The sequence below is a fragment of the Chaetodon auriga genome, chromosome 1 (assembly GCF_051107435.1).
Source record: "Chaetodon auriga isolate fChaAug3 chromosome 1, fChaAug3.hap1, whole genome shotgun sequence".
Classification (NCBI taxonomy): Eukaryota; Metazoa; Chordata; class Actinopteri; order Chaetodontiformes; family Chaetodontidae; genus Chaetodon; species Chaetodon auriga.
This window is the reverse complement of record NC_135074.1, coordinates 17,512,400-17,539,851: the sequence shown is the minus strand read 5'-3', so window position 1 is coordinate 17,539,851 and position 27,452 is coordinate 17,512,400. Positions and strand designations below refer to the sequence as shown.

At 42.3% G+C, this 27,452-nt stretch overlaps 1 protein-coding gene across 1 annotated transcript in view; it reads left to right on the top strand.

Annotated features, from left to right (window-relative positions):
- furina (furin (paired basic amino acid cleaving enzyme) a) overlaps window positions 1-27,452 on the top strand; it is a 73,381-nt gene that overhangs the window by 44,436 nt on the left and 1,493 nt on the right. The window contains exons 4-15 of the mRNA XM_076727329.1: window positions 292-387; window positions 4,063-4,191; window positions 4,452-4,528; window positions 11,105-11,193; window positions 16,098-16,270; window positions 17,540-17,752; window positions 19,600-19,700; window positions 20,878-20,981; window positions 21,205-21,322; window positions 25,152-25,331; window positions 25,413-25,537; window positions 26,570-26,692. Coding sequence (XP_076583444.1) covers window positions 292-387; window positions 4,063-4,191; window positions 4,452-4,528; window positions 11,105-11,193; window positions 16,098-16,270; window positions 17,540-17,752; window positions 19,600-19,700; window positions 20,878-20,981; window positions 21,205-21,322; window positions 25,152-25,331; window positions 25,413-25,537; window positions 26,570-26,692 — 1,528 coding nt within the window. The remainder of the gene's footprint in view (window positions 1-291; window positions 388-4,062; window positions 4,192-4,451; window positions 4,529-11,104; window positions 11,194-16,097; window positions 16,271-17,539; window positions 17,753-19,599; window positions 19,701-20,877; window positions 20,982-21,204; window positions 21,323-25,151; window positions 25,332-25,412; window positions 25,538-26,569; window positions 26,693-27,452) is intronic.

Genomic DNA, 27,452 nt, shown 5'->3' with positions numbered 1-27,452 from the left:
ATTAGTCTCGGGCTGCTGTGGAGTTCATCAGCGAGTCTCATTAGTGAGGGGTCCGCGATACCCCTGTGCCTCTAATCTCACTCTGTCTCCTGTCATCCCGCTGAGAATTTGGATCTCTATTAATTCATTTGACGTGGTGACCCCTTGTGTCCGGCTCATAATTATTCCTTCTGTTTTTAATATGACGCTGAGCAGTTTGCAGATGGAGTATTTATATTTGCTGAGCGTCACCTCATCGTTTTTTTGTTTAGCTAATTTGTGTATTTCTGTTTTTGTGCACTTCTTGTTTAGGTGACTTGGGCAGAACAACAGGTGTCGAAACGGAGGAAAAAGAGAGACGTCTATGTAGAACCTTTTGATCCCAAGTTCAGAGACCAGTGGTACCTGGTGAGTATGAACCCCGCTGAACAGAAACTTCATTGAACTAAGGGTTGTGTGTGTGTTTTTGTGTGTCTGTGGACATAATTCAGCTCTGCGCCCTGGTTGAGCTTTTTATCTGCCCAAAGTCAATACAGGTAATTAAATCTGGGGCTGTGATGTTTCCCCGGAGTGAAAAGACAAGCGTGTATGAATCCAATATACCGTCTTTGTGTGAAATGCTGTTGTGAGTCTTGTTCAAGCATTTAAGTCTCAGCGACTTCTCCTAGAGGATTCAACTTGAACAATATCATGCACGCGTAAACAGAGTGCCTTTGAATTCTGAATCGCATGCTCTTCAACAATTGATGATTTACTTTAGTCCATAAAGCACAGCAACAAAAAGGAAGAGACAGAGGTGATTCACCTTGAAGCGCTCTTGTTTTCACTTGATTGATTTTCACGTTTGACTTGAAGAATGTCACTGATACATTGGCCTGTTCAAAGCAGCAGTAACAACCCCTGAGACTCTCTGTTCGGCTCCGCTTTTCCTTCAATTACTGTGAGGATGCTTCAGGCGGGAGAAGATTCATGGTGATGCAAAACAGACTTGCATCACCAGTTGTTCAAAATGTCTGTGCTTTAACAGAGACAGACTCACTTCCCTAGTGTGGTGGAGTAGTTAGTGGCAACTTGAAAGGCAAATGAGGCAGATAAAAGCCTGCTGCCTGGTTAAATCAGTGTGACTAGATGTAGCAGATTCTGCCATACATCCACTACACTTAGAAGTATTTCACTCAAAGTAAAAGTTGCCTGTGATACATATGGATATGGTAAAGTACAAAATGTAATAGCGGTCTTATCTTTTAGGTCTGAAACTAGTGATTGTTCTCGTTATCGATAAATCTGACTGTTGCTTCCTTGATTTATCCTTTAGTCTCTAAAATGTCAGAAAGTAATAAAAAATAATAATTTTTCTTTCAATCAGCTGTGTAATTAATTGTTGCAGCTGTAGTATCTTTGTTATATTATTTTTTTATATTTGTCACATTTTCCAATAATACAACTTAGAGAAATGGCAATTTGATATTTTCTCATGGGAAACTGGGACAGTTTTTTGCTAAAACTACAGTATATGAATATGATGTTTTCTGTGGTTCATTTTCAACGCAAAGCTGAACCTGTTTGAGTATAAAACATAAAAATAAATCTGTAGGCAGCCCATGAGGTTTGAAAGCTCATTAAACAAAAGACATGAAAACTGGTGCAACACCTTTGACGCTCTCAGATCCCGTCCACTGCTGGGATCAACTGAACCTCGAGTAGAATATAAATGTCAGCATTGGCAAAGGAAAAACCACGTCAGCTGTTAAGACACCAAACAATGACCATTTTGTCCGTCAGTTAGGTTAGCATTAACGTGAAGCTAATGGGGAATCAGAGCATTTGTTTGAGAAGTGTTGTATAACAAAGTGAAGTGTTGGACAAGTGGACATGTTAGTGTGTTAGTGGGGCTGGATGTAAGTAAGAGGATTACCAGGATTCATCCTTTGGGTACATGGAGTGACTGCACCAAATTTAATGGCAGTCCACTCCAGTCCAGTATATCTAAAGATACTTCCCTCTGGACCCACTGACTGTCTGGCTGACGTACCAGGTGCCAGACCAACAGCATGGCTAGAAAAGAAGAAAAATGAAAGGAATGGCCAGCAGCTCTGCGTCGTCTGAGCGGTGCTAAAAGTTTGCTAAGCAATTCTGTGGAGAGAAAATAGAGTAAAACAAAAAAAATGCATTAAAATGTTAAAAAATTCAAATTTGCCTGGTTTACCATGAACTCATAGACTCTGGATTAGGACTTCAGATAATGTTGCTTTCATTCGTAGTTCCGTTCATCGATTTTACTTGCCTCTTGGTTGTTTCTGCGCTTGTGATTAATTTTCAACACGGAGCCCTTGATTGTGAACTGTCCAACCTTTGCAGAGTTACAGAAAAAAACATCTTTTTCTGTCATGGAAATACATTCTGTGTATTAGAAATAATAAGTAATTATGGTAATATTTTTTCACAAGTGGAGCTAAGGTTGTCAGGTGGTAGATATGTGCTGCCTTTCTCTCCAGCAGTTAATAAATCTGTGCTTCATTAAAGATGAACCCGGCTGGCCAGAGGAGAGTGTGGGTGGTACTGTTGGCAGGGTGTCCTTGGTGGACAGATGCTAATGGTCAGGATCTGCTGTTACAATGAATACATAATATTTTATGATATTTATCTAAATGATGAGGCAGATTTTTTTGACCGACTAATAAATCAGTGAGCAAGCCTTAAAGCAGAGATCTCGAGCTGTATATATGCTCACATTCTCAGGTTTTCATGTGCAGTTTCTTCTGCTGACATTAAGGTAGAAAGAAGATGACTTACTTGATGGGCAGTATTCAAAGTGAAACCTTGCTCAGATTTAATATGCACTCAGTGAGTCAGCCACAAAAGGCTTTTCTCAATCAGTCAGCCTTGCACTTTCAGCTTTCATTGAATATCTTTTTGATGGTTTACATGTCAGTTGTCAATTACAAGTCTGGGGAACAAACCTCATCCTGTGTAATAGAATGCACTTAGAATGGTCTGACATTGAAGAGGAGAACATGGCGGATGGCACATCAGATACGCGACAAAATGCTTTAAAAAGAAGAGCTTTGAGCTGGGTAGAGATACTTTTGGAACCTTGCAATACTGCCTCTTCCCCTCATTGAGAAACAAGACAGTCGAAGGAAGAATGGCTGAAATCAGGGTTTCCATTAGAGCAAATTGTTGGCGGTCATGTGTTTTAGAAGATTTCAAGGTCCTGTCATATGGGAGAAATTCCAGTCAAATATTATCTGTATTTATGGACCCTATTTTCCCATATTTTTTGAGAGAAATGGGTGAGTAATTTTTGAAAGTGGTCGAGTATTGAGCGAGAGCACCGTAGTCAGCAGCCACGAAACGGACTGCAATGTAATCCCTCTGTGCATTCACGCACCGTCAAAATACGAACTCTGAAAGTGCTCGTTAGTTGTCACTGACAGGCTCAAATTGTTGTTATTCTGTGTAACAACATTATGGAAGTGATCCCTACAGAGAAAGGTTTTGTTTAAGAGTAAAATCCTTTTTGTTTCACCGGAAACAGCAGCTATATCGCTCTCGCCAAAGCCGCCAGACTCCATTAACAGAAACAGTCATTTTCTCATCGTGAAACGCACTTTGTTCAAATTCGACAGAAACAAAATAAAACTCACCAAAACCTTCAAGGTTTGTCTGTCCAGTCCAGAGTTAGACGTGAAAGTATCGGCAGAGAATCCAGAGGGAGGGCAGACATCGGAGAGGAACCGGGGAAATCAGTGTGGAGATCCAGAATATTATCACATCTAAACCGTGAATTATTTTCACGGGACTTTCACCAGATATTTAAGAATGTCGGACTTCAATAGATTTTCCCGGTAAAGAAACAGCAATTACCAGATAATGGAAGCCCTGACTGAAATTCAATAAGAGGCACCATTTTTTTCCTGGATGCTTCAGTGAAAAGCTCAGTTCCCGTCTACTGTAAATGTCTTAAATGATTGCCTTTTTTTTAAAGCCCTTCCATTTTTGGTTAAAAGCACCTTCTTGTCAGTGCTCAGGTGTCTCTCAGATAATTAGATTCCTTCTAAGTTATTTTCTTTCCATCCACAGTACAACAGCAACCACCGTGACTTGAATGCCAAAGCTGCGTGGCAGTTGGGCTACACAGGTAAAGGGGTGGTGGTGTCCATCCTGGATGATGGAATAGAGAAGAACCATCCAGACCTGAAGCAGAACTATGTGAGTACAACTCCCAAATGAGCTCAAACATAATGTTTTACGTGGAGAAGCTGCAGGAGCAAACAAAACAAAGACAACAACAGAAGAAATGAAGCCCATTTTGAATGAAAGATGATATCTGCATCGTGCTAAAATTGAGCATCTGATGGGTTTTAAGAATCTGTGCAGACAGATTTTGAGGTTTATGTGTTGCAGATTTTTTTAGTATTTGAATGAACCAAACTGTTTCTGCATCTGATGTCTTATCTGTGTTTTGTCAGGACGCGGATGCCAGCTACGACGTGAATGATGGCGACCCAGATCCTCAGCCTCGATACACGCAGCTTAATGACAACAGGTAGAAATCTACACCGATAACAGCTTCATTTCCTCTCCGTGTCTTTTGGCCTGCCCCGGAACCACCCACTTTTGTTTCCTACACGCCGGCTGTGTGTGGAGGACATGTCAGAGGATTAAACTGCGCTTGTTCATTAATTAGTCTCCCTCACTGTCTGATAGCTGACAGCTGACATGTAAATAGGCCCATGGCTGTTTCTCATCCACTGTTGAGCCAAGGAACAAAACTAATTAAAGGCCACAGCCTATGGAGTTTGTTTTGTCCAATACATTTTAATTTTCTGGCATTTAATGCTTTTTTTCTCTCCACAAATGGGCAATTACTTCTTAATATGAGTCCTGCCCCCAACTCAAGAGCCGATGAATTTGTTTTGACCTCTTAAATCACACAGGCGCCACCCAGGCATCTCTATAGTCTGGGTAAGTAGAGTAGAGCTACACTAGGATTAAGGTAGTGTGCGAAGAAAACGGCTTTATTGCAGTGGCCTCTGCAGATGGCATTAGGAGTTGTTTACCACCACAGTGATGTCTTGCACATAATTGATTGAATTAAGTTTATCAGCATTAATGAAACAGAGCAAATCTCTTGGCTCTGGAGGGCCTATGCTTGTCCTCCTTCATTCCCACTGCCCGCCTCCCTTCTGACTTTAATTTCTGATTTGCTGTAATCTGCTGTTTGTGGGCCACTGGCCTGAGAGGCTTTTTATATATCTCGAGGCTCACCGCGATTACTGGTGATGGCAGAGAAGATTATAGTTGGAGGGATGGATAGAAGTCAAACGTCCCATCTGAGACAGGGGCCTGGAGCGGGCACCATGAATGTGGAGGCCGGAGGGATACAGTCAGAGCTGCTGAATGGCCTGAACATGCTGTAACTAAGCTAATGCTGTATCAAGTACTTAAAGGCTTTGTGGAACATATAAGAGGTGGAGGCTGATTGTGGAAGGTGTGTAATTATTTTCAGACTCAAAATAAAATATATTACATCAGGGCAGAGCAACACCCGCATGGGTGCGCGCGCACACAAACATACACACACACACAATTATCAGTAAAAATTTTGATAAACATAAAAACAATTCAAACAACGCTGTTGCTTTCTAATTCAGCCCGATCGAGTGTTTTGTGCCAGTGCCTGAAACTGTTTCCCTAAATGGTGCAAATTCTTGTGGAGGAATGTGGGAGAACATCCTCCAGTGCAGCTCCACAGATTCACAATCTATGCCAAGACACGCTTAAGCTCCTCTGGTGGCTCGTAGTGGCCCAGAGCCCAGCTGAGACACTGAGTATTGATGTTTCCTTCATTTGGGCTGCACTTCTTTCCAACCCTCGCTCACCTCAGCCCTTATCTCTTGCCACCCAGCTCTCCGTGTCTTCCTTGTGGCAGTCCTAACTGAGAGGGAGCATATTTGTGTGTGTGTGTGTGTGTGTGTGTGTGTGTGTGTGTGTGTGTGTGTTTCATACTTCATACTTTTACAGTGGGTTGGTGCAGATGCATGTGTAAACAACCTGTGGGCGGGCATGAAAATGTGTAAGGTTGTGTAAGACTGTAAGTGTCTGTTCCCTGCAAAAAGCCCAACTCTGTTCACCTCCATAAAGCTGTCTTTCTTTCCCAGCATACGGGAAGCAATGAGGATGGCTCAGGAGCAATGCAACCATTCACACTCATGTTTATCTAAGTCGGCATGCGATATAGATGGTTCCCTTTCCAGGGTTTCCTGACTCCTATCAGGATGATTTCCAAATGTGCATTTTCTGGATTCAACCTGGGTAGACTGGCATGGACTTATTGCCTCCTGATGGCGAGCAAAGCTAGCTCTTGATATACTTTCAACTCTGTCAAAATCAATCTTTTCAACATGTGCAATAAGCATGCAGATATTTTCTCGAAGATGATGAGGCACGGGGGAAAAAAAAAAACATAAACTTACTTCAGAAAACAAGGGGGCAGTGCAGACTGACTGCACATGTAAATTCAGAAATATTTAATGCATAACGATGGATGAAGGGACATATTTAACAGTGCTCCAAACAGCAGCTTGATTAATTTTCACCTGATCCTACATTAATCTCTCTCTTGACATTTTCTTTATATTCCTCTCTTTACCATGCTCTATAAAACTCACTGGGCCTTTTGTCCTGAAGGCCAGCTCATTAGTAAACTGGCAGAACCATTAACAGACTTAAGAATGAGCAGCAGCAAAACAGTTGTGCAGATTTACCTTTGAGGTTGAGTGCAGACCAGAGACTAATGAACAGCAAGCAGTACTATCCACAGCCTCAAGAGCCTCAATGATTTTTTTTCTAAGTAATTAGGATGATGCAAGGGAGAAAAAGCAAGTGAATGAAAGATGTTGTGTTCCACACTGAGTATGGGTGAGAGGTGGAACTTTGAAGATAAAAAATGATCAATGTGCTGTTGGACAGGTGTGTATTTCACTATGAACTTTTTTGCTTTGCAGGTTTTTCTTTTTTGTCACCTCCTTTTAGTCATATTGTAAAAGTTTGCATGTACCACAAATTACAGGAAAGGCAGAACTTGTCAAGTATTGCTCAACACATGTGGCGTCTTCAGAGGATTGTTGTCTGTTTATACAGCAAATGAAAACCATCAGCGTCAGCGACAGATCTTTATACGATTAGACAAAATGCTGCTTTTGTGCCGTTTTCTTTTTTTGTAATTCATAATTTGCTGCTATTGTCGGGCCAACACCTTTCCCATCTTTGGACTGTGTCCACAGACATAGTTTGGATGCATGTGTATGACAATAGCGTGTCTCCAGAGAGAGTGGGTTTAGGCTGTGCGCAGTGATAATGGTTCTGCCAGCTGTGAGTGTGAATACTGATCATGTTTTTGGTCTTGGGCCTGCAGCCAAGTGTAGTTCACTGTAACCTGAGTTGGTCTCCGTGCAGAGAATCTGCCTTGGGGTTTGTTCTGGCCGTAATCTGAACAAGACTTTAGTGAAATTGCTTTTTGTTCACCATAATCTCCTATTATCACTATTTCGTATGACAATGGAATCTGGGATATTGCACAATGTGTTGGATACAAAAGGTGTTTTGGAGTTCCTACGAGATTCTCTTGTTTCTGTTTTTTAAGAAGTGAGTGACTTTCTGCATCAAGATTTGGTGGAGGCGGATTAGTGAAGGCATCAAAGTGTTTTAAATAAAAAGCAGATGTTGTCCACCCTGAAACTGCTGGCTTAAGTGTGATAAGATGAAAGCTCGCAGACATGTACCTCTGAAGTCTTTACAGTTTGCATTATGTTGGTCATGACTGTTGCGTCATTGAGTTTTGTTTTGTTTTGTTTGACTGGAAGCTCGTCTAAGTTAGACCGCTGGAGTATTCGTTGTACCTTAGTGTGGTGTGTGTAGACATGAGTGGGTCAGGTTTAATGAATTAAAAGAACAACCTGATGATGCGAGTGATGAATTAAAAGCCTTTTTACAGTGATATTTCATTCATGGAATTTGTATATACCATATAACTCCTCATAGCCAGACTGTATGTAACAATAGAAAATGTGTTGCAGTGGGACGACGAACACAAGCTAACCATACCACTTACCAAGTTTAACGTCCAGCGAGTGTGTTTTGTTTTAAGATTGTCACATGGTCATTACATCCAAATCAGGTAAACCTTTGAGAAATCCTAAAACATCTTGTATGACCGGTTGTGATACCTGTGTATCTGTCATAACAGCATGCTTCAGGTGGTTTAGATAATTGTTGACAAATCATTGAACAGGTTCGTAGCATCAGAATGGAGAGCAATAATTTGTTTTAAGGAGTGCGAGCGGTTGAGAGTGAAGACTTCTGAGAGAGTGGGCCAGTGTGTCAGGCAGATATTTACAGCACTGATAATTAATGTGTGACTTGTTCACAACTGATGGAACAACGCTGTACTTCCAGTGACAGACAGCTCTTTGTTCCTGCAGACGGCGTCTGTGGTTTCACTTCATGTGATGATCTGCTGCGCTCTGCTGTCACCTCTTTAGTCTCCTCTGTGAACCCCGGGCCTGGAGGATGAATCCAGGTTTGGTTTCGTGTGATGTCGGACTCGCCAGGATGTCAGATCAGTCGAAATGTGTGCACACAGACAAATTGAGGACATTCAGTCCTGCCTTGCCTCATCGTCAGAGGATTGGTAGATCCCTCAGGCGTCTCATCGTGACTGATCGTCCTGTTGACAGATGAATTCACAGAGTCGAGGTTTCTAATTAGCTGTTGTATAACTCTGTGTTTGGGGATTTGGGCTGTAAACTGTTAGGATCTTTACCATGGGAATCATTTGTAATACTACAGTAAGTTTAATGAGGCATTTTAATGCTTTGGGGTTGTGTGTCTATGTGTGCACCTAATGTTACTGCGATGAATAATGTCTCATTAAAGGTCAGAGAAGAATCAAGATTTTAGTTTGGTTTGTATAGATCACCAAATGAATTAATTTTAGGGAGTTGTTTTGTACTGGTGCTGAACTCAGTGTGCTTTCAGACCCTGTGTTAATCTTAAATTATTCCAGTATTTTGTGCCTTTTGTGTTGGAGCGTTTGTTGTTGAGACATCCCTGAAAACTAATTAGGCTGATTGGCTGTATCATAGGTGGAGATAAAATGATTGGTCATTTAAGTCAATTTCTAAGACAGAATGCTAAAAAAATAAAGTGTTGCCAGCTTTTTCAAATCTTTAAATACTTCAGTGAGTCACTTCCAGATCAATAGACTGCTGCTGCTAACGTCTTATAGCTATTAAAATAACTTTTGACCTTGAGTGTCATTTGCTGGAGCAAACATTGTTGATTGGACTCACACAGAGCACTTCTGCTCACTACCTGCAAATCGATCGAGTGAAAATGTTAGAGACTTGTGTAAGTCTTTGAATAACGAGCAGGGTGCCGGCTGCTTGCACGGGAACATTTCACAAAAGTGTTTGACCCACCGATGCACTCTTCTTCACATTCTCATTGACCCGAACACTGAGTGGGAGCAGTAAAAGGATATCTTCTTGTATCCATTTCATCACTCCCAGGAAAATCATTCCCAAAAACCTGATTATGCAAGTAGTTCTTGCCTAATCAGATTCAGAAACCAAGAGCTTCACCTCTGTAACAGCATTTGTATGCTATGAATCAGTCTACCGTGTAAGTGACTGTAATGAATGTGTCAGAGGAAGGTTTAGGGATAATGGCTGAGCTGAACGGCGGAGGTATAGGCCTGTGCATGCCTGGCATCCCATCGCAGACACCTGAGCTGCTTTTTATTATCAGCTGCATCACAAACACGGATGCTGTAACGCATATGGCTCCAAAGTCAACAGACTTGTCACTTCCAGGAACGTTGAGATAAAGTCCTGTGGAAAATGTCCGCATGACTTAAGTTTGTGTATTGACTTTGGTGTGGATGATGTTTTTTTTCTGCAGCAGTTCTTGTAACCTCTGGCTCCAGCTAACTGACGTCTTAGAGACACATTAGAGACACAGTGCCAAGAGAGATCTCTGGGGGATTACATTACAATACTCTGACCTTCTGTAGGTATACCTGTGTCCTTAATGAAAGCAGAAGTCTTACTAGAAATAGTCAATTAAAAATCGGTTACAACTTCTCTGACCTCTGATCTCTCCATTGTGAGCAGTTTAAATTGCAGTTGGGGAAATTAAATCTGGGGGATTAATGATTTCTTTAATACTCATTAATAACTGATAACAGTAGCTTTGGCGGGTTCCCCTCAGATTAAACATCCATATCCTGACAGCAGATATGGTCTGCTGTGTCAGGGGAGGATGTCTACTGCTGATGTTTTGATTCTTGTGTTGTCTGGTTTGGCTGGATACCCAGAGTGCCTTAATGGAAGCCTGCTTGAGTAGATAGTGGCTTCAGTAGTGAATATTCACTGTTTCTGTTGTTTCCTGGGGTGGCACAGTGCTGCCCAGGCTCCAGCATTCCTGTCTGGGAATGGCTGTGCTCCAGCGGGGGTTGCGCCACAGTTTGAAGGGCATTAAGAGTGCATATCCATCTGGCAGACCAAGAGAATGCACCTGACTGGAATGTGATGATCAGTCTCTCTGTAGCGGCTTCTTGGATCTCTTCACTGCAGTGCCTGCAGCTAGATCTCACTACAGAGGCTCAGGCTTAGTGAAGGACTCATTGTGAAAACAGCAGATCTAATTCACAATTTCCCCCCGTGTGACAGTAGCATGTCATCTTATTTCCCCTTTTTCCCCCCGACTTGATTCAGGCCCTGGCGGCATTCCAAGGTTACTGATGTCAGAAGGCCAGAGATAATGTACGGTGGCCTCCACTCATTGGCTGAATGTTTTCTTTCGGACAAATGGGAATTCAGATTTGTTTGAAGGAATCAGAGCCAAGAACCTGTCTCCATGAGTTTGTTTTGTCTCCGTCTACGGCTCGACCACGGTGCAGGAGGGAGCACATTATTCACACAAGCAAACGTTGTTATATGTACACTACCTGGGGGTACATATTCAGCAAACTGCTGTGCCATTAGGTGTATGACAGTTACAAGGATTAACAGTTTCCCTTAAACATGCCTCTCACTTTCTCATTCTTCCTCCTCTCCAGGCATGGAACGCGCTGTGCAGGAGAGGTGGCAGCAGTAGCCAACAATGGGATCTGTGGAGTCGGTGTGGCCTACAATGCCAAGATTGGAGGTATGATCGAATGAAAACCAGTAGATTGATTTGTTCTCACAGGCGTAACCCTTAGTTTCATCCCTTGTTTTCTTTTTTACTACCAGAATAGCAGCAGCAGTCTTATTTTCAGTTCATTTCCCGGGCACAGCATGCCACTAAGTCTCCCACAGTTGTGATGTGGATTGCCAATGCACTGTACATGTAGTGGTTTTGTAAGAGTATTTAAAAAATCGTCTTTGAACCTCACAAAGTACTTTTGCTCGAGTATTGCACTTAAGTACATTTTTGAGGTACTTGTGCTTTACAGTAGCAGTTCCATTTTATGTTACTGTTTACTTCAACTTGATTACATTTCAGAGAGAAACATTATACGTTTTATTCCACTTCAAAAATCAAATTAGTAGTTACTTCACACATTCAGACTGCTAACACAAAATATTACCAGCAAATAAAATGTTAGAGTATTATAAATTAAGCTTGCACAGCAGTATATATAGTCAATCAAATTAGCTGCAACTTTACAAGCTGCAGCATTAAAGTGATACGTACATGAATACATCAATAGTCATAATCCAATTATATATTATACATTATTCTAAAATGGGCCATTGCTAATAGTGAGTGCTTTATGTTTGGTACTTAAGGTATACTTTTATGCCAATAATTTGTAGTAAAGCTTTCAATGCTGGACTTTTGACTGAGTATATTTCTGCATTGTGGTATTACTGCTTTTGCCTCTGTACCTTTTCCACCTCTGTCATAAAGCACAGGGACATGATGAAATGGTGCGACGCTGGAGCGTTAGTGGAATCTGTGTTAGCTTAATTTGCTCCTCTTAGTTTGTTTTTGAGATAAACAAAAATGTAATTAACTTCTAATGCAATGTTCGTTTTCTGTGTCTGCTGTAAATAGGTGCAGACAAAACATTATACACACCCTCCAATATACACTCGAGTACAAACCCACCCCTACGTGTAGCTACGACCACCAAACATACCGCAGTTGAATTAACACCTGCCCGACAAAAACATTGCGGGCTTCATGAGGACGGGGTTTATTCCAGTGCTGCTGTGCTGGGCTGCTCTGGATTGTACAGATGTGCCTAATAAACTGCTAACTCAATTTATTCGGAGACATCTGGTTGTGCTGGTGGCATCTCGAAAGAAGTCAAAGAAAGAGATAAAGGGGGGCTCGGAGTTTCACTGTGGTTCTGCAAACTTGAAAGCGCTGCCTTTATAGTTTGTTGAAGGCGAAATGCCCACTTTAAAGTTTTTTTTTGAAGCCATGGCAGAGACGGGCTGAAGTCAAATCGTCAGAGTACATGTTAGGCAGGGGCTCGTTGACGCCCTGCTGTGATGTCGCTCCCCCCGCTGTTCCTGACCGACACACGCTTGATATTTGTGTCTCTCTGGCTAATGAAATTTCATCACCCAGTGTCTGGTAAAACCTTTGTGTGCAGCGTGTTGCCGAGTTTCACCTTCCTCTCCTTTAATTTAACAAAGTCCAAACTCCAGGGAAAAAAAAGAGATTCTTATTCATGTTGGTTTTTGTTTGTTTCTGGTTTAACGTCTCTCTCTCTCTCTCTCTCTCTCTCTCTCTCTCTCTCTCTCTCTCTCTCTCTCTTCACGTGGTAGAGTAACTATTTTGATAACTGATTAGCATTTAACGTTTTCAGCTTCTGAAATGTGAGGATTTGCTGCTTTTCTCTGTTTTTTTCTGGTTGTAAATGGAACTAAAGTATGCTTTTCTTTCTTTTTTTTTTTTCTATTTTTTTTTAAAGCAGGTCTGTACATTGGCCATGCTGTTGTGGTGTCACGGTGTGAACTCAGTATGAATTCACTGACTCACAGTCAATTGAAAACATCATGATTTAATGATGAAACATTATTATTATTTAAGATTATTTTTGTGTCAGAGACAAACAACCACATAGTAGAATCTGCAAAGAAGATACAAAGTATGTGAGTGTGGCAAAATATTGTGAAATATTAATTTGTTTGTTCTAAAAAGGGTTTTACACCCTAAGGGGTTGTTTGGCTTCTGCCTGCCGGGAGGGAATAGATTTTTCTTGTTTCTGTTCCCATTCTTCAAAGGAAGCTGCAGCGACTTCTTCATATTAAGAAAAACAACAAAGTTTAAACACAATTTGATCATTTGCTAATCCTTTTTGACAATATGCTCAATTAAACTTTTGTAAATATCCACTCATTCTGAATATGATGCAGCAACAAGCTTCAAACAAGTTGAGACAGGAGCAGCTAAAGACGGGGAAAGTTGTGGAATGCTCCAAAAACACCGTCTAAAATCGAAGCCCCTCGAAATGGTCTATCAGGATTACAGTTAGCTGTTGGTTTAGTCACATCGCTCACATGGTTTATAATTGCGGCTGCTTGTTTCTTGTTCCTGTGCAGAGGTTGTGTTGTAATGTCCGTCATGGACTCTGCTGATTCCATGAAGTAACATCATGATGTGTCATTTTAACTCAGTGTTTCTCAATTCCGGTCCTCGGGCCCCCCTGCCCTGCATGTTTTAGATATTTCCTGCTCCAATTCAAATGAGTGGCTCGTTATCAAGCCACTGCAGAGCTTGATGACGAGCCGATCATTTGAATCAGGTGTGGTGGAGGAGGGAAACATCTAAAACATGCAGGGCAGGGGGGCCCGAGGACCGGAATTGAGAAACACTGTTTTAACTGAAGGAGCACCTTTATCCCACTGCATACTTGAACTCATTACCTCTCTGCTTATGTCCGTAGCGTCCTGCCTACATCCTGCTTTCATAAAGTTTGATCCTTGTCAGTATAGTGCTATAACTCTGCTCTTTATGATGGCATGTGAGAATGCACCACATGGCATGCAGCCTTTATAACCTAACAAATGTGCTACATGTGGTCATGTAGGCAGAGCAGGAGATGGTGTGGTGTTGTGAAAGACCTACACATGTGCTTTTATCCACACTCAAGGCTCTTTTCCGTCAGTTGAATCAGGAACTAGAACTGAAGCAAAATTCAGAAACTACAAAGAATCCTTGAGTGTGTTTGTGTTTGCTCTTCCTCCTCACCTCGAGAACTGTCAAGGTTGGCTAAAGCAAGACAAGAGAAAGAAGTGTGCTGTGGTCTTTTGTGAGCTGCTCCTGGCTCTGCTGCCTCTACAAAATATATAAAAATAAAATTATTTTTTTGGTCAGGATCCAGCATTTTACCGCGCCTTAGATTACAGTCACATATCACAACGTTGAAACTAAGACAGACGTTCTAACAGCGAAAATATTATTACAGTCATCCAAATGTTTGACTCCTGCTTTCAGTTGTAAAATCATAATTTACACTCTCAAAACCTAAAACTATTAGAAATGTTCCTTGAACAATTCAGATTTCTTGATTATTTATTTAGTACATTGTACTGCCTATTGTATTTTGAACCAGCAGTGCAAAAGTTAAATGTGATCTGACAATTAACAACCCGAACACTGATGCATTTACCTCGATGCATTGTCGACCTCGGCCTCTGGTTTTTGGGATGGATATTTTGGGATGGGGACTGGAGATTCTTGAGTCTCCTCAACGAATCACATGGCTCTCTCACTGAAGTGCAGGCTGCCATGGAAACACTAGCAGCTCAGTGTCTGTTTGATGCTTTTGGGGGACTTCAAAGAGCCAGTGCTTGGTTGCTTTAACCCATATAGAGCAGCATGGAGCAACCTGACCTGCAATGCATCAAAGGGGGAAATGAGTTTGTTATTGTCTTTGATTTCTCACAGCTTTTCTGTGGAGGAACGTTGCTGAGACAGAGAAGTGGTTCTGTTACAAGAAAACCTGAACTTGAAGCAGAAATAATTGGTCAGGATGAGCACCACTCTCTCTGTCTGGCTTTTCTGCATTGTTTTGTGTGTGCCGGTGTTTCATCTCTGGCGCAACACTTCATCAGTGACCACTTGAAGTAGCTTACATTAAGCCTTAGTTGAAACCTGCCGTTTAACACTGGCTATCATTCCCCTCTGTTAAAACAAGTGAAGTGACTTCATCCAGACACAAAGAGGAAGACAATTAATCCTTTCTTTCATCTTTTTATCTGAGTTTTCAGTCTCAGAAGTCTGCCTGACACTTGAGCAGGCAGTTCACCCACAATGCAATTGATCTCATTTCATTTGTTTTTCCCAAGCCAGCTCAAGCACCGAAGCACATCAATAGATATAGCGTTGATTTTACCTAGTGTTCCACAAAAATGTTACAGTGGATTCACAAATATCAAACACCACCAGGATGTGCTGCACCAGTGCCTGAGCTGTACAAATACGCACAGACAAGGTACACCATTGCAAACAAGTGTGTAAATATGCAAATCAAACAAGAACGTAGTAGCGTTGCTTTGTTCCGACACGTGTCAACCTCTCTGAACATGAGCACCCAGTCAGGTAAACCTACAGAGCTGCAGCACCATGCACTAAAGCACCGAGCTGCAGACAAAAGGAACTGGATCCTGCGAGGTTGACTTAAGAGACATCACTTGACGCAGTTTATCAGACCTCAGGTCCGTCTGAGAAAAGTATCACACAACATTGTAGATGCCCAACACTTTGACGGGGTTCTGATTGCTGTAAGGTCCATTTTTAGTGTTTGAGTTCTACATAGATTTCCAATATACCAGATTCACATTAGCACTGTTAACTAACAACAGCTAATGCCAGATTCAGTTTTGCTTAGAGAACTATTTTTACTGAATACTTAAATCACATAATATGTTTTTTGTTCTGCCTGCAATGTCCACCATGTTCTCGGTTTTTAGCAAGACTGAGTCTCAAGAGTTACGCTTTGGTTCGATGTTCAGTTAATTTTATATGAACTTTCACTTGCAAGTTTCAAGAAAAGCTTTCTGTTTTGTCATTTGGTGTGTCTGTATGTGTTTGTGTGCATGTGGGTGCAGGTGTGCGTATGCTGGACGGTGAGGTGACTGACATGGTGGAGGCCCAGTCTCTCAGTCTGAATCCCCAGCACATCGACGTCTACAGCGCCAGCTGGGGCCCAGAGGATGACGGCAAAACTGTCGATGGACCTGCCAAACTCGCCAAAGAAGCCTTCCTGCGTGGAGTTACAGAGGTGTGTGTGTGTGTGTGTCTGTGTGTGTGTGTGTGTGTGTGTTTGTGTGTATGAGTTTGTGTGAGAGAAGAAATTATTTACTGCCTTTGTGTGTGGCTTCCTTTCAGCAGTCAGTAATTGAACTGTTCAAGCATGAGAGGACACAAGCGGGAAGAACAAAGCAGTTTTTTGACCCTGACAATTAGGAATGGAAGAGAACGTCCTCTAAAAAGCCACCAGGGACGAAAATCTTGGAAAAGGAATAGAAGTATAAAAAGTGTTTTTTTTTTTTTGTTGTTGTTTGTTTTTTGCTATATTCATTGTTAGTTGAAGGACACTTCTTAAATTGCCAGCTCATCTTTTATCCCTCAGCTCTTTCAGTCGGTCGGCATGAGGTCCTTTCAAATGTGAAGTGTTTAAAAAAAAGAAAAGATAATAATAAGTCAAGGTTGTTTTTTAGATTTCCAATCAAGCAGTTAGTGGAGCTTTAAATGACTTGACAAACATTTCTAATCAAAAGGCTCCCAAACACATTCCTAACAACTATAAAGAAGTAAAGACATTTTCAGGAGCGGGGGGGCACTATCCTGTCAGCGTGTGACAGGATGGGAATCTGAATATTACCCAAACAGGGGCTGCACTGCCGTACAAGCAGCCCCGTTGTTGATAGCGGCACTTGTTTTAATGCATGGGACGGTGTCATATATGTATAAAGAACAAGTCAGCAGATAAGCACACAGATCACACCCCAGGCTCTCACATCTGCACCCCATGAATAAACACATCCATCCAGCTAACACTGACTCGTGTTGCAGGGCAGCAGGATTCAAGGCATGTGCCATAAAGCTGATTGGACCCGCTGACACTGACTACTAAGATAATTGCCACAGTGACAGCGCTGTCAGATGGTGATGTGGGTGGTGCATAGCTGGGTTTGATCAGTACAGAGAGACACGGTTCCAGTCAATACAATAAAGCGGCTCTTAGAAGAAAATTATTGCACTTCAGAAGCTGAGAGGTTGGATGATTTATCACAGTGAGCTGTTGTCATATAGTGCCTTTTTGAATTGCATTGCTGTCATGTGATATTTAGCTCTTTAATTTACTGAGTGAGTGGCCCTTTTTCAAAGGAGCCTTGGAATTAATTTGCTTTCCTATGATTGGGATGGGGACCAACAGCGTGAGTGAGTGAGCGAGTGAGTAAGTGAGTGAATGAATGAATGAATGAATGAATGAAAGGGTAGGTGGTCGTCTTTTTCCATTCGTCTGATCGTACTGTGCCTCCTCCAGGGTCGTAATGGTTTGGGCTCCATCTTTGTGTGGGCTTCTGGGAACGGAGGGAGGGAGAAGGACAGCTGCAACTGCGACGGCTACACCAACAGTATCTACACCCTGTCCATCAGCAGCTCCACCCAGAATGGCAATGTCCCCTGGTACAGCGAGGCTTGCTCGTCCACCCTCGCCACCACCTACAGCTCGGGGAACCTCAACGAGAAACAGATAGTGAGTCACGTTTGCCTCCAGTGTTTCCTCATTCTCTTCCTCTCCTGTGCATCGGACATAGAACAGTCTGATATTATAATTAGCGCTGAATCGATTAGTACATCAATCACCAACAGTTTCGATTCATTGAAGATGCCCTGTGGACTGTTCTAGTAAACAAATGTTCACTTCCCAAAACACATAGTGTATCCTTGAGGTCTAACAAACATGTTGAATTCATGTCCTTCCTCAGGGCTGTATTTCATAGCATATTACCTGAACACATTGACAGGGATGCCTATCATGTGCATGCCTCCCTGTGTGTGTGCACAATTGCATTTTGTACGTATGGCTGCAAGTGACGGTTGTCTTAATTACCAATTAGTCCACCAATTATTTTCTTGATAGAATAATAGTCAGAAAATTGCAATTTTCCAGAGATGTGTGGCCTTTAATATCGTTCATTTTGTCCAGCCAGCTTGCTCTCACCAGGAAATGCTCATATTTGAGAAGCTGGAGCCAAAGACTCTTTTTTTCTTTCCAGTTTTGCTTTAAAAATAACTTAATGATTTAATTGGCTATCAAAATATTTGCTAATAATTTTTTTTTTATCTCCATGGGACTAAGTGGTTAATTGAATCTCATTTGCAGCATTAGGCTCTGCAGCTTTATTCTGTGCCGGCTGTCTGAACCACAGCACGACTTCTCCATTCTTTCTTCCTTTGCCTCACTCTTCTTCTTCTCCATTCATCCCGCATTGGGCCATTAAAATTATAACGAATCGTGAACGGCTGAAACTCCATATGGCAATCGGTTGCCGCTTAATATTCTTCTCACAAACACAGTGTCACACACAGTCTTTCCTTCTCGAGCATAGCGTCGAGCAGCCAGACCAACTGGACGGACAGCTTATGACACCTCCCTGACATGTGGCTGGTCCCTTAATGCTTCAGTGCTGTACTCATTTAATTGTGCTGTCACTCATGAACCTGAGGATGAAGAGATGGAGCCGAAGAGAGGTGGTGGGACCTCCAGGGTTATGGAGGAGTGAATATCTTTATTTCTGTTTTTTTTTATTTTTTTAATAATACTTACATTATCCCTCTCTTTCAATTTAAAGTAAGGTTCATATGGGACGCTCCTGAATGTGTAATCCGACCACTCAAGTCAGTTCTGCCAGTGCATTTATTATTCTATTTAGTCTGTTAAAAGATGAGTTTCTGGAGGCTCTGCATTGGTTTGCACATGAAGCAGATTTTCGCTTCTCCATTTTTGAAGTCTTATTCAGTTACATTGATTGACCTTCCCTTTAGGTGGTAACCGGGGGCTTTTTTTGCAAGGGAAAGTTTTGTAACCTTTATCCTTTCCAATATTGGTTTTGCTGAGTACAAACATGCCGGTTCTGCACCGCCTGCCTATGTATTCATCCAGCTGCAGAAATTCATTCCTGGGCGCCGCCCAGAACAAGTCGCCATGGAGATCTCTAGTGGAGTAGTTCAATCTAAAAAGAGTAGCTCACCTCACTGCCAGTTGTTGAGAGAGGTTGAACAGGAGTTATACCATTTTCTCGATTTGATTTTCTTTCTGATCCGGGGAGTCATGCCCAGGACTTTTTCGCTCTTTGGTTCCTGCTTCTTTAACTATTAGATGATTTCTGCCTCCTGCAAATATGAGACAGAGAAGAAGTGAGCGAAGACAAGAGTTCTCCTTAATGTATTTGGAATAATAATAAAAAGTTGTGGTAAAAGTGTGGGGTGTGTGATGCTGGGTGTGGATGGACCAGTTATAAAACTGAATTGGTAGAGAATATTTTCCACTTTTTCCATTTTTGCCGTCTCTTTAAGCATCACCGTGTTCATTTTCCTTAGGTGACGACAGACCTCAAATCAAAATGCACAGACTCCCACACAGGCACCTCTGCCTCTGCCCCGCTTGCTGCTGGGATCATCGCCCTTGCCCTTGAGGCCAAGTAAGTGCTTATCACTATTTTTCTGAGTCTCACAAAGTCTTGCAGTTCTCTTCAGCTGCACGGCCTCATTCTAGCCTCCCCTTTCTGCATATTTCACTGACTTTTGTCGATGAAAATCTTTTAATCCAATGGAATAGGAATCTTTTAAATGTAATTTTTTCAGAACGAAGTCATGATTAGACTGTGCTGTAATTATTCTAGAGAAAGATTTGTCATTTTCAGAACCTGCACGCACACTAAAATATTCCAAAAGCCGAATTAGTTTGAATTAATACTCCACTGTTATCAGTTTCTAGCATGTGGTGAGAAGTTTCTTAACTGCAATTGGTCATTAAGTAGCAACAGGTGAAACGTTTTCTTCTCTTTTTTTTGAAAGCCTCATTATAAATTTAACACTCTCGTACTAAATCAGTGCTTAACTGCCAGGACAGTGTGTTTATGCATCGATTCTGCTCGATTATCCCATTTCATGAATTACTTTTTCACGCTTCTGCCTGACAGATTTTTGCAGTGCATTTACAAAAACGCTACAATTTGATGTAAGCACCAATCACTCTTATCCAGTCAGGCAGCACTAATGGAGTGACAAACACGAATGTCAGAACAGTCCTGCAAATGAGTAATTAGGCTTGTGGCAAAACGTAGTTGGCTATAGAAAAAGATTGCAATTAGGAACGAATTTGATGAAAAAGGTATTGAGCAAGTGGGAAAAGTATATGTTTTTTTGTAGGAAATCCACAATAAGATGATAACACGTTAACACATTTGAAGTTAACCCCAACTGTGACCTCTTGTAACCCTTTTTGTGATGCGTGGCTGCAGGCAGGATAATCACTTTTCAGGTTTTCATTTTGCTATTCAGTTTGCCAACGGGCAGGAATTTAGTTTACTGTAATTCAGGTGCATATGACTGGTGCTTCATTGTGTTCTATTTGTCCACCTGCAGGTTAAGACTGTGGGACGTATTGTCAGACTCGTCTGTTTGATGTATTTGAGTGTCTCAACTTTTTAATAGTCTTACCATGTGTGTTCCTCTGTCTGTGTGTGCGTGGGTGCGTGCATGCGTCTCCTCTTTTTATGTGGCTCTGTGTGTGTGTGTGTGTGTGTGTGTGTGTGTGTGTGTGTGTGTGTGTGTGTGTGTGCGTGTGTGCGTGCTTGCCATATACACTTGTTCCAGTAAAAACCTGACCTGGAGGGACATGCAACATCTGGTTGTACGAACTTCTCACCCTGCCCACCTGCTCACCAATGACTGGAGAACCAATGGGGTTGGCCGTAAAGGTACAGCAACATCCTCCAAGTTCTCCTTTGCCCTCTGCGGTTTGCAGACGCCTTTGAGACTCATTTATATGTTATGTGTCGAAGAAACCAAACTGTCATTCGAGATGCCAGGCCCTGGTTGTGTGAAAGCTTAAAATGGGATAGACCCTGTGTTGCTGATGTATAAAGTTGGAGCTGGGAGAATCAGGCTGACATTTCCTCTTTTGTGTCCTGGTCACTGCAGTTAGCCATTCATACGGATATGGTTTACTTGATGCCAGTGCAATTGTAGCGCTGGCAAAGACGTGGGACAATGTGGGGCCACAGAGGAAATGTGTCATCACCATGGTCTGTGAGCCAAGGTTAGTACACTACACACACACACGCACACACACACAGCTTACTGACTTTATCTCTAGAACCCTGATTACAAGTGTCTACACATATTACAGCCGTCACTTAAAAAGTGGTGAAAACTAATTAGAGCTAACAAGTAATTTGTTCAGATTAATTTGAAGGCAGCTCACGTAGCTTAAACGGAAACTACACTGTAGAATTAATGTTGTTCTCTTTGCTCAAAGGTGCCTCTGCTGCCTCAGTTTTTAGTCACTTTACGTCCTTGTTTGATGTCTGTTCAGCATAGCTAGCCTGTTCTCTGCATAGCCTATTTTACTGATACAGCAACAGTGTGTTCAGTGGGTCTGATGGATGTGTGTTAGGAACGCCCCCTGCTGGTGTACAACTCACAGTCTGTTGTGCTGACATGCACATTTAGATTTGGTTGAATATGTAGTTTTTCGCACATTCAAACAGTCTGGATTTTGAAATAGCCTTAACATACAGTATATTTTTTTATTTATTCAAACAGGGGATCCCATAGACAGCAAGCTTTGTTTTACAATGATGCCCTTTAAGCAATAGAAGTATCAAGAAGTTTCACAATAAACATGTCAAGGACAACAACATGAGACATCAGTTCAAGTAACACGCCGACCCTCTCACTGCTCTTTGTCTATCAAAAGAATGTTCAATTGATTAAAAGCGATCAGCTTGTCTATTTTGAAGACTTTCGGCAGGTTGTTCCATCAGCAGGATTAGGAGTCAAGGGGGATGTACTGAAAGATGCAGTTGCATTGCACCATGGGAAATTTCAGCATTTTAGGAGCTTGACACTTACTTGGGACTAAAAGTCAGGATACCTTCTGACTGCCTGAACCTATCTCGAGTGAGGCCCCCCAGTTCATGGAAAGGCAATCCTAAATCACTGGAGTACCCCTCCAGTGCTTCACTGCCTTAAAAAAAAATTAGATCCGTGGCTAAGATATCAGCAGCACATTGAAGACAGAAGTAACTAACCGTATGATACAAACTTATGATAAAGCAGATGAAATATGACTGGAGTAAACAGTGATCAGCAAAGCAGATGTCACCAGAAAGATCATTTATGCTGATAATTAGCAGCCGTAAATAATACAAATAGTAGAAGAGGCACACATTAAATAAAAGGTTCTATGCACTGACTTAAACTCAGCCTGTGATTAAGCAGCTCGATGAGATCAATCTGGATGTTTGAGATGCGATAAGAGAAATTTGTCCTTAACAGAATGCAGGCGTTTGAGATGCCCGTGTGTGACTGAGCTGTCACGCTTTGCTGCAGAGACACGTTACGTCTTCAGCTCGGCTCTGGGCACCTGTTGAAATGCTCTGCGTCTCGTGTGTGTGTGTGTGTCTGTCTGTGTATGTGTGTAGTTGTGTTACATAGTGGGGACCAGAACAAGTTTTTAACCAACAGAATGAGGACATTTTTGTAAAGTGAGGATATTTTGGCTGGTTCAAAGGACTGTTTGAAGATTAAGATTTAAGTTTAGGCCTTTACTTCTGAAAGTTAAGGCCGGGGTAATGCATTATGTCAATCACGGTCCTCACAAGTGTAGAAGTGCGTGTGTATGTGTGTGTTTGTGTATGTGTGTGTGTGTGCGCGAGCAGGCACTCAGCTCAGCTCAAGAGGGAGCATTTAAAAGAGAAATCGTAATTTGTCAACTCCTGCGTCCCTTTCACTGTAAAGAGTCAATATTTCTCCTCAGCCATTTTCTCGCTCCCTGTCTAAACCCAGCCTGACATCTCCTCTTCATTATGCACTCCCTGTCACTTCTCTCGCCCGGTTTGAGGTTTCTCTCTCTTTTACCGCAGCTACGAGATGCTCAGAGCAGATGGTTCGAGCGTCTGGGAGCAGCAGTCAAGGCAGGTTATTCAATTTACGTTTTAAGTATTTAGCTGACTCACTTATCTGGAGTGACATGGAAGAAGTCAGCAGGTAGGCGTTCAGTGTCTTTCTCACTGTCAGTGACATCAGAATCACGATGGTGTGCTCAGAAAGGACATCTTTCCAGGGAAAAGTGCAGTACGACAACGTGATGGCCATAATTACGTTTCTTTTTTTCCATTAACTTTGGCTTGTGTAGCAGTCAGAAGACGAATGAATAACTTTGGAGTTTAGTGTTATTCCGTGTAAGGAAAGATTTGTTTGTGGATTCCAGAGCGAGCGGCGTTTGCTCATTGATTTTAATTGTACTGGTGGAGCTAATCGTATGTTTACATTTGGAAAATATTAAAGTATGAAGTCTTACAGGATACAGGCCGGCTTTGTATCCGAGAGTTTGAGTGTGGGATGTGCGTGCACATTTTCCTCTGAAAGACTTAAAGAAGATTCACCAAACTTTACCACCTGGACTGCTAAATTTTGTGTTACAACAAACTGAAGTATTGCATGATGTTGCAGGCTCTGTTGTAGCTCTTCAGAAAGTGATTTATGATTTAGAAACACCCTGTGCTTTCTCAAGCATACTCACTACCAAAATGGATCGCAGTTCTACAGGCTTGGCTGCCTCCCAGAATATCATTTTGATGGTTCTGAAAAGCTTTATACGCCCTGAACAAAAATACACATTTGTCTCTCCCCAGGGTTTTATCCGTTAACAGATTTAATTTAAGAATAATTTTAATAAATGATTCCCAATATGTAATTTGTATGTGACTGTGATGCTTGGAGAGGATCTGCTGGGAGCTGCTACGTGCCAGGGGAAAATCAAACAACAGTACCGTGAGTGCGGCGGTGGTCTTTTGGCTAGTGTTGTGTTTTGGTGATGCTGAAGTCATGTGTTATTTTACAGGCATCTTTTAATGTTAACTATCTTCTCTGAGATGATTTTTCATAGCATATCAACTGAAATGCCGATAACGAAAAGGGCCAACATTGTCACATCGCTCCTTCTTGATCAGTTGCCCTAATTTACTCGTTGACTTTGCCACTGTGACTGAGTAGCAGATTGCTGTCTCATAGGTCTGTATCTCGTCCCTCCCTCTGTCTGTTCTGCGTGTGCTTGTAAAAACAGATGCCATGCCGCCACAAGTTTTGCTTCTCCCAGACATTAAATCACAGTCACCCGTGCCGCAGCGGTCAACCGGCAATGATAAATCAACTTCTGCAGCGATTTGTATAAATTTCCATTTCCTTCTCTCGTGCTTTCTGGTCTTGCCTAGAAGCATCACAAAATACATATTGCAAAAGCCCCAACATGCAAATGTCGAGGTGATGCGTTGCTGCAAATTTGCATCATAGTAATAATAATGTGGACAGTCACTGTATGACTTGGCGGCATCTAGAAAAGTGCTGCAAATTAACCTTTTAGACTATTCCCATGAGAGGCTGCTGAAAAGGTCGAAAGCGTTTATGTAGTCCTTTAATGCATCGTGAAACATTTATCAGACTGAACATGGAGGGACTGTGTCTTAAAAAAGCGTGACAGTTCAGTGATCTTGTCTATAATTTGGGCTCCTCAGTGACACTAAAACCCCAGCGCCTTCCTCCTCCTCAGAATTGTTGTGGATGCATGTAATCTCCTAAGCGGATTTAGGGGGGAGGAATAAAAAGAGGTGGGTGCTTTACTTCCATAGAGGACGTTGGTGCTACAGGTTGCAAGACATTAATCCTGTTCAAGGCCACAAACTCTTCACCCTTCACAGGCTTGCACACTAGCCAGTAGCAAAAAGCCACACTCACAGTTGTCTGGTGTGTAGCTTATCCCAAGCTCACAATGAGCCAGTAATGATTTCACCAGAACGCAACCTGCGAGTAATGCTCACCGCTGTCTTCACGTGTCTTCTCTGCATGTCGTTTCTCATGTTTGACAGGAACATCGGCAGCCATCTATCGATTAACAAGAGTGTGGACGCCTGCATCGGGACAGACAGTCACGTGACGTCACTAGAGCACGTCCAGGCCCGGCTCACCCTGTCCTACAACCGGAGGGGAAACCTGGCTATCCACCTTGTCAGTCCCTCCGGCACGCGCTCCACGCTGCTTCACCCCAGGTACAAACACACACAGATCGACACACAGTTCAAGTCGGTAAAGACGAATTGCTGACAGTCCTTCTTGTCGTTCTCCCACAGGCCTCATGACTACTCCTCCGAGGGTTTTAATGACTGGGCTTTCATGACCACCCACTCCTGGGATGAGAACCCCACCGGGGCGTGGACTCTGGAGATTGAGAACGTGGCTGGTGCCAGTGACTATGGTAAAGCGCCTTTGCTGCTTCTTGAACATTTTGCTGAATGTGCTGTTCATTGGTTGGTTTCGTTTGACTTACAGATACATACAAACATAACTCATGTACTGCCAGGCTTAACAACATAAGTACATGATTAGAAATAAATAAGACGGGCATAACACGCAATACTAAATCCTGATTCTCATGTAAGGTAATTATTGCAAGCAAATGTATTAAACTGACTAATCTATTGAATTGTTTCAGCACTGATTTTAAGTAGCTTTTCATGTAGTTATTCTTAGTTACGGACTTTGTTTCTCCTTTTATCTGACGCTGACAGTAGAGAGACAGACAGGAGGAGAGAGAGGCGTACGGCGTATGACTTAAGTCGTCAGGTGGATTTAAACTGGAGGCATTACGGTCACCTCACATGAATGTTAATCAACATATCTATTAATCTGTTGAGTCTAGAGTTCAACTCAGGGGTTAAGGGTTCAGTGCCAGGAGATTAGGACGTGTATTCAACGTGCCTGTGCCCTTGTTCTCTTTATAGGAGCTGTGAAGGTTGTGTGGCAGCAACCCGTTTTCACATAGCAGGGTGCATGATACAGTGAATACTTCACTCCTGTTGGTTTCCCTTGTATCATCCCCCGACTACCGTCTGCATCTGGACATAGCAGTTCCACCCACAACATGGTATTCAGAAGCCAAGAAAACCCCAGAAAACAGATGTAGATAAATGTCTTACACCTCCCTCCTCAGGAAGGAGCGATTTGAAGTGGAAGCTCTCACAAGGCCGCTGCACTTCAGTGACTCCTCACAACCGAGCACCTTATAACACTCTTATTAGGCACACATTAAAACCATGCTGTCTTTAAATTGTGACTCATTTCAAGAGGTCATTTTCTGTCACTTTATGCAGAAAGTGTCTGCGATGAGAAGAGGATTCATTTACAAAATCCACCGTAGGGAGTGCCTGAGCCTGACTGTTTTTGACAGGCCTACTTTTGTTCCCGGGTTAATTTCACTTTTTGTCTCCGTGTCTATCTCTCCGCTCAGGCACTCTGACCCAGTTCGTCCTGGTGCTGTATGGCACCGGCTCAGCATCTTCCAGCTCGTCTGACGAGTCTCAGCCTGGCAACGGCAGCTGCAAGACCTTGGACCTGAGGCAGATATGCATCGGTAAGACTGATCTCTCCTGTCCTGGGAATATGGTCCTCACAGGAAGTTGCTGTCACAACAGTCGAGGAGTGGTAGTGTAATTACTGAGTCATGTTGAGATGTGACATGTGAAGCAGCTTGGACACTGTGAGGTGAACGGGATGAAATACGATCCCATGTGTACTCAGCTGCATCCGTTTACATTGTACGTCAGGCTACGTCAGCTGTAGGCAGGCTTGTTTTTGAGAGTCACAGTTATCTTATTCAAGCTCCTGCAAACATCGTGCCATTATGTAGCTTTAGCATCAGTTTCCATTTTAAATGAAGATCTAACTTCTGATGAGATCAAATAAAATTTTACCCCAGGTCCCTTTTTAATAATCTCATTTAAATTTAATGGTGTCCATACTGCTGTCTCCTACTTAATCCAAATACTGCTATAGGCAAGGTCTCAAGATACAGTGTGAAGTCCAGCTACATGTTGTCAGTCTGACCCCTACAGGCTGGCAGAGGTACTTACACACTGACAGACAAGATCGTATACAGATTCATTAGAGGGTGAAATGAATTTAATTATCTTATGTATGATTATCATATGTTGTGATTATCATGTATTGTGTAGTACACAGTACTCTCTGACTGAGGGCTCACAGCTATAATTTTCTCTGTTTTCAAACACATTGACAAGACCCTGCAGTGCATTACATTTTCCTCCTTCTGTTGGCTCACACTCCTGTTTCTCAGCTCTGTTACCCCCAGCATCCACAGTCTGTTAATTGCC